Source organism: Pongo pygmaeus, chromosome 8 (assembly GCF_028885625.2).
Source record: "Pongo pygmaeus isolate AG05252 chromosome 8, NHGRI_mPonPyg2-v2.0_pri, whole genome shotgun sequence".
Lineage (NCBI taxonomy): Eukaryota > Metazoa > Chordata > Mammalia > Primates > Hominidae > Pongo > Pongo pygmaeus.
The window spans coordinates 52,173,079-52,185,625 of NC_072381.2; the positions used below are offsets into that span (position 1 = coordinate 52,173,079).

Below are 12,547 nucleotides of genomic sequence, written 5' to 3' on the forward strand. Positions count from 1 at the left end.
GAAGAAAGTGACATTATTATGAGTGTAAACTTGCCACTTTTAATTGAAGTAAAAGTTATTGACAATTGAATTAGCTAAAAAGGCTAATGCATTTGAAACAAAATTGTTTATAAGCTAATGATGTTTACAGAATGAAAAGTAAAATTAAAGATAAAGACATTAATATTCTAAATTAGAACTTTCCAAACTGTGTTCTAAAAATCAAGACCAATAACCCAAGGAGATGAGAATAATGTACACTGGACAGCCCCTATGGAGCTGGTGGTGGTGTTGGTTGTTGTTCCTTTTAAAATAAACTTCATCTCAGGGTGCTCTCAAAGCACATCTTTGTGGCCCATGAGGCGCTCATACACAATGGGAGAAACTCAAATGCAGATACACTGTAGTGCCAGAAGAAGAAAAGCTGTTCCTTCTTCCAAGGCTAATGTCCAAAGTAGTGTACACTGATTTAGGCCTATAATGCACTGAAAAACTAAGTTTTCACAAAAAACATTCAATAAAGGGAACCTATCCTTCTCACTGTGTTCAACATTGTCTTAAGGCATAAAGGCATCAAAAAATACACTGTTTCTGGGATTGCTTCTTTGCTAACTGATTTTTCCTTCCACCACGATGTCGAAGATTAAAAGAGAAACTGATACTTAATATGTAGAATCTGGATATCAATATATGGTTGACTCCAGTTTCTTAAACTGATTGCTGAAGGGGACAACCAAATGGCTGAAATAATTTTAGAATAAAGGAATCTGTCCCTCGGCAGTATAGTTGTACTCACGATATTATTGTCATTGTAAGATAAGGCTGGTTGGCTGTGCTGTCATCAAGGAATATTGTCAAACACGAGCTGTATTGTTGACTGAAACGCTCAGTAGGTACCTGAAGGGGAAGAGAAGTATAAGTCAAACTTATCAAAGTGTATTTTTTTCTCAGTTAAAATGTCAAATGACAAAGCACTAAGATATGTCTTACACTCCATGAACTGCCTGAGTGGTATCATGTGCACTCTATAGAAAACCTATTGGAGGCTCTCAACTTCCAGAGATGATGTTTAAGATACCGGTTATGAAATGCTGCCCTTAATATGGTACCTGTCATCAAACCTAACAAGGATTTTATGAATTACCGTTAAAAATAATGAGAAAAGTCGGCTTCGCCCGGCGCGGTGGCTCACACCTGTAATCCCAGCACTTTGGGAGGCGGAGGCGGGCGGATCACGAGGTCAGAGATCGAGACCATCCTGGCTAACATGCTGAAACCCCATCTCTACTAAAAATACAAAAAATTAGCCGGGCGTGGTAGCAGGACCCTGTAGTCCCAGCTACTCGGGAGGCTGAAACAGGAGAATGGGGTGAACCCAGGAGGCGGAGCTTGCAGTGAGCCAAGTTCGCGCCACTGCACTCCAGCCCAGGAGACAAAGTGAGACTCCGTCTCAAAAAAAAAAAAAAAAGAAAAGTTTAAAATAAGATTTCATTCTTTTTTTCTACAGCTATATAAAGCAGCCGAGAATTTCTATTATTTAATTAATTAATTTATTTATTTTTGAGACGGAGTCTGGCTCTGTCGCCCAGGCCGGAGTGCAGTGGCGCCATCTCGGCTCACTGCAAGCTCCGCCTCCTGGGTTCACGACATTCTCCTGACTCAGCCTCCTGAGTAGCTGGGACTACAGGCACCCACCACCACGCCCGGCTAATTTTTTGTATTTTTAGTAGAGATGAGGTTTCACCGTGTTAGCCAGGATGGTCTCGATCTCCTCACCTCGCGATCTGCCTGCCTCGGCCTCCCAAAGTACTGGGATTACAGGCATGAGCCACCGTGCCCGGCCCTTCTATTATTTATTTACTAGGATAAAATGTAATGTATTAAATAATCCTGCTACAAGAGCATTTTATTGCAGTGAATACAAGACTAATGCATTTACTAAATTGCTAATCCTAAATGTATTATTTCAGGTGATATTGTTACAAAAGAAGTGTTTCAGATTCAGAGACTCTGTGTGCCAGGGCTGCTAGGCCACCAACAAGTGAGGAAGCCATAGGTTTCTCTAGTCCTAGTTTCTTATGTGGAGGATAAAAAGAGTATCACTTAAATATTCTCTCACACCCTGAAAACAAATGACAACTTAAAAAATCTAACTTTCACTTCATGTTTAAATAAGACTGCCAAGACATGACTCAAATGAGACTCTCAGAGAATACTTTGCATTCATTTCAAAACTTGATCAATTTCATTCTATAAATCATCTGACCTGCACCTAGCCATTTTCCTGCTCTACCCCTGCTCTCTGCCTAGAATACTGCTTTTCTCTTTCCTTGCTTCAGCAAGCTCAACTCCATCTACCCTCTTGGATCTCTTTGTCGGCAGCCACACCAAAAAATGTGTTTTTGTACACTAATTAGTTGAATTCACCACTGCTTACAGGATGCTAATTCCTGCAGAGTATTCCCCTCATGAGAAAGTATGCCTCTCCATAAGAGGAAGGGAGGGCCCTTACTCTTCCTATCTCTAGCTGCTGAGCATAGAATTTTGAGTAAATCCAAAACTTTGACAAGTGTTTGACAATTCAGTTATCATTTGGAAGATAAGTCTTACTATATTTAATTACAGCAAAAACACTACTAACAGTTTACTGTTTATAGGTATTATTTAAGGTAGTCACAAAATAGAAACAAATAATCTAATGTCAGACAGTGTAAATCAGAGTATGAAATTTTACTATATTTAACAAGAAATGGAAGGGGTTACTTAGTAGTTTTAAGGTTTAATGACAAAAACTAGAAAATAATCATACCTAGTAATTTAGTAAGTCAAAACCAAAGCCTTACCATCAAAGGTGCAGTACCCGTTGGATGCGGATGCCCACCCACTGACTTCTTCTGCTGTGCCTGCTGCCTCTCATTTTAACCCATTAAAAATACTAAAGTTGTTTTCCTTGTAGACATCTTTCACCTCCTTGGTTAGGTCTATTCCTAAGTATTTTATTTTAGTTTAGTTTAGTTTTGCAGTTATCAGAAAAGGGGTTGAGTTCTTGGTTTGATTCTAAGCTTGGACGCTTCTGGGGTATAACAGAGCTACTGATTTGTGTACATTAATTTTGTCTCCTGAAACTTTGCTGAATTCATTTATCAGTTCTAGGAGCTTTTTGGAGGAGTCTTTAGGGTTTCCTAGGTATATGATCATATCATCATCAAACAGCAACAGTTTGACTTCCTCTTTACTGATCTGGATGCCTTTTATTGCTTTCTCTTGTGTGATTGCTCTGGCTAGGCCTTCCAGTAGTATGTTGAATACAAGTGGTGAGAGTGGGCATCCTTGTCTTGTTTCAGTTCTCGGGGGGAATGCTTTCAACTTTTCCCCCTTTCAGTATTATGTTGGCTGTGGGTTTGTCATAGATGGCTTTTAATACATTGAGCTATGACCTTTGTATGCCGATTTTGCTGAGGGTTTTAATCATAAAAGGATGCTGCATTTTGTCAAATGCTTTTTCTGCATCTGTTAAGATGATCATGTGATTTTTTTGTTTTTAATTCTGTTTATGTGGTGTATCACATTTATTGACTTGTGTACATTAATCCTTCCCTGCATCCTTGGTATGAAACCCATTTGATCAGGGTGGATTATCTTTTTTTTTTTTTTTTGAGATGGAGTCTCACTCTGTTGCCCAGGCTGGAGTATGCAGTGGGGTGATCTTGGCTCACTGCAACCTCCGCCTCCCAGGTTCAAGCGATTCTCCTGCCTCAGCCACCTGAGTAGATGGGATTACAGGTGAGTGCCACCACGCCCGGCTAACTTTTGTATTTTTAGTAGAGATGGGGTTTCACCATGTTGGCCAGGCTGGTCTCGAACTCCTGACCTCATGATCCACCCACCTCCGCCTCCCAAAGTGCTGGGATTACAGGTGTGAGCCACCGTGCCTGGCCGGATTATCTTTTTGATATGCCGTTGGGAACTACAAAACATTGCTGAATGAAGTCATGGACACAAACAAATGGAAAGACATCCCATGCTCATGAATGGGTAGAATGAATATTGTGAAAATGATGATACTGCCAAAAGCAATCTACAAATTCAATGCAACTCCCATCCAAATACCACCATCCCTCTTCACAGACTAGAAAAAACAATCCTAAAATTTACATGGACCAAACAAGAACCCGCATAGCCAAAACAAAACTAAGCAAAAGCAACAAATCTGGAGGCATGACATTACCTGATTTCAAACTATACTATAAGGCCATAGTCACCAAAGTAGCACGGTACTGGTATAAAAATAGGCACATACACCAGTGGAACAGAATAGAGAACCCAGAAATAAACTCAAATACCTATAGCCAACTGATTTTCAACAAAGCCAACTAAAACATAAAGTGAAGAAAGTAAACCCTATTCAACAAATGGTGCTGGGATAATTGGCAAGCCACATGTGGGAGAATGAAACTGGATCCTCAACTCTCACCTTACACAAAAAGCAACTCAAGATGGATCAAGGACATAAATCTATGCCTGAAACCATAAAAGTTCTAGAAGATAACATTGGAAAAACCCGTCTAGACACTGGCTTAGGCAAAGACTTCATGACCAAGAACACGAAAGCAAATGCAACCAAGAACAGGAAAGCAAAACAGGTGAGACTTAACTAAAGAGCTTCTGCACAGGAAAAGGAACAATCAGCAGAGAAAACAGACAACCACAGAGTGAGAGGAAATCTTCACAGTCTATACATCTGACAAAGGGCTATTACCCAGAATCTATGAGGAACTCGAACAAATTACAATTACAAAAATATGGAACCAGCCCAAATGCCCATCAATCAATGAGTGGATAAAGAAACTGTGATATACATACACATATATACATGAGGAATACCACTCAGCCATAATAAGGAATAAATTCATGGCATTCCCAGCAACCTGGATGGAAGTAAAACTATTATTCTAAGTGAAGTAACTCAGCATGGAAAACCAAATATCATGTTCTCTTTCACACGTGGGAGCTAAGCTATGAGGATGCAAAGCCATAAGAATGATACAATGGACTTTGGGGACTTGGGGGAAAGGCTGAGAGGAGGGTGAGGGATAAAAGACTACAAATTGTGTTCAGTGGATACTGCTCAGGTGATGGGTGCACCAAAATCTCACAAATCATCACTAAAGAACTTAGTCATGTCACCAAATGCCACCTGTTCCCCTTAAAACCTATGGAAATAATAAATAAATAAATAAAGTACAGCATTTTTCTCAGCAAACATAAATAAAATAAAACAAAGACTAAAGTTTACATTTTTCACTCTCCTTTTGGGCAGGATAAATTTTAGATATGTTTTTAAAGAATTAGTAACTTTTTTCCTTTTTCCGAGACAGGGTCTCCCTTTGTTGCCCAGGCTGGAGTGCAGTGGTGCAATTATAGTTAACTGCAGCCTCAAACTCCTGAGCTCAAGCGATCCTCTGCCTCAGCCTCCCGAGTAGGTAAAACGAAAGGCGCATGCCACCAGGCCTGGCTAATTTGTTATTTAACCTTTTTGTAGACATGAGGTCTCACTCTGTTGACCAGGCTAAAAATGAACAAATCTTAATTAACTTAAATATTTCTAACACTTTGGGCATTCATGAAAACAGCTCCATCTATGTTGTCAAGTAATGGGAAGTATATGGCAGTGGATAAAGTTTGAATGAAAATATTAAACAAGGCCTTAGGAGAAAAGTGTAATATGCTTATTATAGATACATTAATTTAAAAAATTCTCTGGCTTAATATCATTAATTATACTCAAATTAGACTTTGATTTAAACATAGGTCCTAAATTTGGATTAAATATAATAGATTGACAACAAATTTATTTCCTCTCCCTCCAGAAGTCTCATTAGTCATAAAATAAAGGTTACACACATGACCAGCAGAGAAGGTTGACAGAGATAATTTTTAATCAATGCTGAGACATAAAAAGTAGATAAAGTAGTGGTAAATAACACGGAAGCACAACTTTGGTGCCTACGGAAAGTGACTGGAACAGAAGCGAGCCAGTTTGTCTCACAGAACTAAAGGCAGGTTGTGAACTTAACAGGCAAATGGCACTTTGGGAAGTAGGGTAAAATTTAAAAAAAAAGCCAGCAAGGTCAGTTGAAAATCTCTAAACTAGAGCCCCAAGTCCACCTGTCCTTCCATCTGACAAGAAACTTAGATGTGTGTTCTCTGGATATATCAAACCTGAGAATCTCTGGCTCAGAGATACCATGGCTTAAACCTGAGATATAAAGAAAACTGTACACCAAAAATGGAACTCCAACTTTCTTCGCTAACTCTGCTTTTGGAAAGCAAGTGGCCATGCTTTTACTTTCCAGGCAGAAAATTGGGAGATCCTTCTCAGAAGAAACTGAAATGTCTTGAATAAAGATCCCCAGATAATACACTGAGGTCCCCCAAATGAAAACTAGTGAGGCTTCTAAGGCCTCACACTGAGTGCTATCAGTTAACAGAAATCCTGTTTCCAAATAAAGCAGGCCAAGGACCACCACACATTGGAGGGAAGCCTCCAAGAAAAGAGATCAAAACAATAGAAAAAAGGAATTGATAGGACCAGTCAAAATCAGGAGCAAAACTTTAAAAAAAAATCTTAAAACACTCTCAAAAAATATAAAATTCAATAGAAATAGTAGAGGATAAAGTCACAGAATATCCCAGAACTAGAATAAAAAGACAAACTGAAAAAAATAGAAGGGGAAAAATTAAAAATCAATGCAGGTGTACTGGTCTAAGCAGCCTAGCATCTGAATAACAAGACTATCAGTAAAAAAGTAACAGAGAAAATAAAAAAAAATTCTGAAGAAGAGATAGTCTGCAGGTTTACTAGCCTCAATAAAATGAAAAGATCCCCGACAAGCTGTTATAAAATTTCAGAGCCTCAGAGAGAGAGATCTTAAAAAGCTTCCGCAGATATCTAAAACCTGGTTGTAAGTAATGTATCACACACTGGCAGTAGATTCAAGAACAAAACTGTAATGAGAGCACAACTGCAAAACGTCTTCAGAACCATAAAATTTAGATTCAACCTAGAGGTGTACTCTATCAAAGAGGAGGGATTTTAAGACTGGCCAGCTCTTTAAACATCTCCACCCAGGAAAATGTGTTCAAGTACAACTAGAGAGGATAACAGGACAGAAGGAAACACAGAATCTAGGACTCAGGTGATCCCACACAAGACAGCAGTTACATGAGATCCCAAAAGACTTTAAGGAGTTAGCCCAGAAAAGCAGACATCGAGCCTATCTAGGGAAACCCACGCTATATTGAACTAGGATGACAAAAGGCCAAAGAAAGTTGCCCCCCCCACACACATAAAAAGGAACAGATGTGTTTTCGCAGATGGAAAATATCTTTGAAAGGCATGTGATAAATGCTACAATACTTGAGGGAAAAACAGCTGTTAGAAAATAGGCAAATGAATATAGTCAGAAAATTAGCTTCATGTTAAAAAATAATAGATGTGAAAGCAAACAGAGCACCCAGAGGCTACTTACAATATTTGGATAGATAAACTAATATAGGCTAGGAAAAAAGAGAAGATCCAGGAGAATTGCAGAAGTGCTCAGATTTCAGAACTGTTTCAGAGACAGGATGAAGGATATGTAATGCAGAGGCACAGTGAAAACACCATATGACTTAGCAGTGAATAATATTTGCAGAGTCATAATCATGTAAATATTACTGATTTAATTACAAAGTGTGCTACAATTGGAAGGAACACAGGGAGAAACATAAGATCATGCTGTAGCGAGGAAGGTATGCTTTTACCTGCTGTGATAGAGAGTCAATAGACAGTGCTGGCAATTAACTTAGCTATTCTATTTTTGTTCTTTCATTAAAAATAAGATTAAATATTTAAGGCACTTTTTTTTTTTTTTTTTTGAGACAGAGTTTTGCTGTGTCGCCCAGGCTGGAGTGCAATGGCGTGATCTCGGCTCACTGCAACCTCCACCTCCCGGGTCCAAGTGATTCTCCTGCCTCAGCCTCCTGAGTCGCTGAGATTACAGGCATGTGCCACCACGCCCGGCTAATTTTGTATTTTTAGTAGAGACAGAATTTCACCATGTTGGTCAGGGTTGTCTCAAACTCCTGACCTCAGATGATCAGCCCGCCTTGGCCTCCTAAAGTGCTGTGATTACAGACGTTAGTCACCATGCCCAGCCTTAAGGCAGATCTTTTGAACCAGACTATTGAAATTTAATTTAAATGTCAGAAATCTTTAAGAGGTGGACACACTAAGCTAAAGACTTTTCTGGATAAATTTAATACTTAGGAAAATAGAAGATATTTAGAAAATCCACAAAAAGAGGTCCATGCTACCACCACCAGGTCCACATTGTAATTTAAAGAAATCAAGAGAGATATCCTTTCATGTCAAACTATCAATTTCTTAACTATTTGAGTGTTTACTTACATGGTTTGTACAGTTGCTTCTTCTTATTTCTACAACTAAGAATAAGAAAAAAAACTGGTCACTTCTGATACAAATACCATAAATAAAAGTAGTTGTTAACATCTTACTGATTAATCCTATGTAAAATGAGACAAAATTCCATTTAAAAAACAATTTTCAATAATTTATAATTTAAATTATCTGGCACAATTAATTTCATAAGTCAAATCTAAAAACTTAGTTTTTCATTTAGTTTACTTTTTGTTTCTATTACATACAAATGAAAGAATCCTCATGTACAAAAGAAAAGGGCAAAAAAATTAGGCCAGATGAAAAATTTAGCTAATAAAAAGTTTAACTGTTGCATATATGAGCCATGATCCATTAGTATTCTCTCATTCTGCATTTACACGTAGCTTACTTTAATTATCAGACTCTAAGAGCTAACAGCTCTAAGAACTACTTCCTCACCAGACACCTAGCTCTAGATGCAACAGAATCCCTGTAAGCATCTTGAACCACACTTAGTGGTTATCTACTAATATGTCACTAAAAACAAAACAAAATTAAAAAAGGGTCTTTACAGAACTGGAAAGTAACCTATCTTAAATTTTTTTTTTTTTTTTTTTTGAGATGGAGTCTCACTCTGTCACCTAGGCTCGAGTGCAGTGGCAGGATCTCAGCTCACTGCAACCTCTGCCTCCCAGGTTCAAGCGATTCTCCAGCCTTAGCCTCCTGACTAGCTGGGACTACAGGCATGTGCCACCAAGCCTAGCTAATTTTTTTTTGTATTTTTAGTAGAGACAGGGTTACACTGTGTTAGCCAGGATGGTCTTGATCTCCTAACCTCGTGATCCACCCACCTCAGCCTCCCAAAGAGCTGGGATTACAGGCGTAAGCCACAGAGCCTGGACTAAATTTTAATGTTAAAATGAGTACACAAACCTAATTGGACATGGTGTCTGCAGCACAAAAAATCACTTTTTTTCCCTAAAAAAAGCCCAGAATAATAAAAGCCCCAAGAGGGACTTGGGCCATGCCTTGTTTCCTACACTGCCTCTGCCTTTGATGCTGGAAGGGCCTTGTAGGCAAAAGTTCCTGCCACTGAAGAGTGAGGGACATGGAATAGTTTTTCTTTTACTGCTTCCATGCTCTCTAGGTGTGAGAAGCCCATGGCTCTGGAAGGAACTGGGAAATACAATTCTGATATGTTTTGGATATGTTGCCCCTCCAAGTCTCATATTAACATGTGACCCTTAATGTTGGAGATAGGGCCTAGTGGGAGGTGTTTGGGTAATGGCGGTGGATTCCTTATGAATGGCTTGGTCCCATCCCCATGGTAATAAGCAAATTCTCATTATGGTAATTTAAAAGACTGTGGTACAGGCCGGGTGGGGTGGCTCAAGCCTGTAATCCCAGCAGTTTGGGAGGCTGAAGTGGGCAGATCACTTGAGGTCAGGAGTTTCAGACCAGCCTGGCCAACATGGTGAAACCCTGTCTCTACCAAAAATACAGAAATTAGCCAGGTGTTATGGTGCCCGCCTACAGTCCAACTACTCGGGAGGCTGAGGCAGGAGAATTGCTTGAACCTGGGAGGTGGAGGTTGTAGTGAGCCAAGATTGTGCCATTGCACTCCAGCCTGGGCAACAGAGTGTGACTCCATTTCAAAAAAAAAAAAAAAAGAGTGTGGTACCTTCCCCCTTCCCCTCTCTCCTCCCTCTTTCACCGTGTGGAACCACCTGCTTCCCCTTTGCCTTTTATCATGATTGTAAGCTTGCTGAAGCCCTCACCAGAAGCAGATGTTGAAGCCATGTTTGTACAGCCTGAAAATCTTTGAGCCAATTAAACATCTTTTTGTTATAAATTACCCAGCCTTAGGTATCTCTTTATAGTAATGTAAAAAATGAAGACAAATTCAAAAAAGAAATAACTGACTCAAGATGGGCAACATCTACTCAAACTATAAAAACAAAGGTTACAAACTCCCGTGTTTTACTGTGCTGCATTACTTCGTATATTATTATAGAACCCTCACTTGTATTCTTGCTGTTTAAGTCAACTGGAAAACTTGGCTGTGTATGGCTTCTTGGCAAATAAATGAGGATTTAAGATAACATTAAGGGAAATAAGCAGGAGTAGGGCATGTTTAAATTTACATTACATCAAATGAAAAGGTTAATAACCTAAAACTTTTGAGTAGCATAAACTTGGATGTGGTAAATGAATATGGTCAGAGGACTGTGTAAGAGGATGCCCAAATCACAGATTCAATCCCTGATGATAAACAACTATGTTTTTTAATTTGTTTAAATGAAAACCAAGCTGAAGCCTAAGTTCTATCATTCATCTTTAAAATGTACTCTTTGGAGCAAGGGAAAAGGGATTATAAATAAAGTTAAATCCATTAATTATAAATAAAGATAAATCCAAGAATTATAAAGAGAAATCCATGACTTCTCCATCACATGACAAATTAATTATGTTGATAAAAAGATGGCAAAATATATAAACAAAAAGGTTACACATTTTCACTAACATCATAACAACTAAAGGAAAGTATATCACATGTTAAAATAAGACAAGTGAACATGGGAAAAGGTGAAAAATTTAAACCACTATGAGTTTTTCTAAATACTTTCTATAACCTGATCAAACAAGAGCTTTTATTCTTTCTCTTGGTGGAAAAAACAATGTTGTCTCACCATCTGTTTGAGAGTTCCTCTGGAATATTGTGCTTGCCTCTGGATTGGCAGAAGGGTTAAACTCCAAAGCTATATGCATAGAGGAAGAAAAGAAAAAAAGATGTAATCATTGATAAAAATTTATCAACTCGTTTATTTGACTGCTGCATTTAGGCTATTTCACTATCTCTACTTTTATTCTTATCCATTGAAATGAATGTATAGACAAAAGATAGAGCCAGGCAAGATGGCACATGCTTGTAGTCCCAGCTACTCAGGAGGCTGAGATGGGAAAATCACTTGAACCCAGGTCAGGAATTTGAGGCCAGCATGAGTAACATAATGACACCCTCCTTTATTTAAAAAAAAAAAATGAAGAGGTAAATGTTGGCTTTGAGTTGTGTAAAATCAACTTTGCATAAAATAAATCAAGATGGCAGTAAGTTTTAAAAGACAGGTCTATTTTATAGGCAAAATATAAGATGTATTCTAGAGTTTTTAAAATTTGTAAAAAGTAAATTCAGCATATCTGTCACTTCCATGTTATTCTGAGGACACAGAACCTTAGTTCTGTTGAGTAGCTGTCCTCCAACATCATGTGATATCTCTAAGTCTTCATTTCTTCATTAGCAATACATAGGGAGAACATACACAGGCCTTATTTGTATTGGAAAGGGCCAAGTGAGACATACATAAACTGTGTTGGAATCCTAAAGAATGACAATAAAGAGCCATTTTTGGGCTCTCATCCAACACTACCCATCTACTAACTGGTGTGTAACATCAATCAGGCTTTCCTAACATCAAGCAGAGTATAAGTTTACACAAGTACTTACATGCTTTGTGTATAAAGGTATAATCAATTAATTCACATAATATATTTGTTTATTCCAAAGCAATCCTTAAATATCTTGAAAAGTGAGGATAGTACTTCCAAGTTACAAAGTCACACTCATAATGAGTCTTAATTATCCTACCTCTTTAAAAAGTAAGAGCCCAACCAAAGTTTAAATAGAAGAGCCATAAGACATTTCCTCTACAGTAATGAACTCTCTGGCATTTAAATGAAACCAATAAGCCAACTGGATTTAATATGTTTATGATGCAATGTTTTCTATTTTGAAATTTTCAGTTTTTATTCAAGAACCATATTATTACCCAGAATTACTTTTACTTAGATTCATCTCTTTGCAAAATTTTAGAGGCAAACCAACTAATTGTTTTCTCTTTTCTACCAGCTCCCATCCCCCACCTCTCCCAGCAGTGTAGAGACTAAAAAACTCCAACTTTCTTTCCTTTTTTTTTTGTGAGACGGAGTCTCACTCTGTCACCCAGGCTGGAGTGCATTGGTGTGATCTCTGCTCACTGCAACCTCCACCTCCCAGGTCCAAGCAATTCTCCTGCCTCAGCCTTGTGAGTAACTGGAACTACAGTCATGCGCCACTACACCCAGCTA

The 12,547-nt window shown here is 38.4% G+C and overlaps 1 protein-coding gene across 2 annotated transcripts in view; it reads right to left on the reverse strand.

Annotated features, from left to right (window-relative positions):
- LOC129006543 (arf-GAP with GTPase, ANK repeat and PH domain-containing protein 5) overlaps positions 1–12,547 on the reverse strand; it is a 41,384-nt gene that overhangs the window by 8,368 nt on the left and 20,469 nt on the right. For both annotated transcript variants that reach the window (XM_063669863.1, XM_054436270.2), the window contains exons 7-9: positions 11,113–11,181; positions 8,432–8,466; positions 776–876 (exon numbers count right to left, since the gene is read on the reverse strand). In XM_063669863.1, the coding sequence (XP_063525933.1) occupies positions 776–876; positions 8,432–8,466; positions 11,113–11,181 (205 nt within the window). The remainder of the gene's footprint in view (positions 1–775; positions 877–8,431; positions 8,467–11,112; positions 11,182–12,547) is intronic.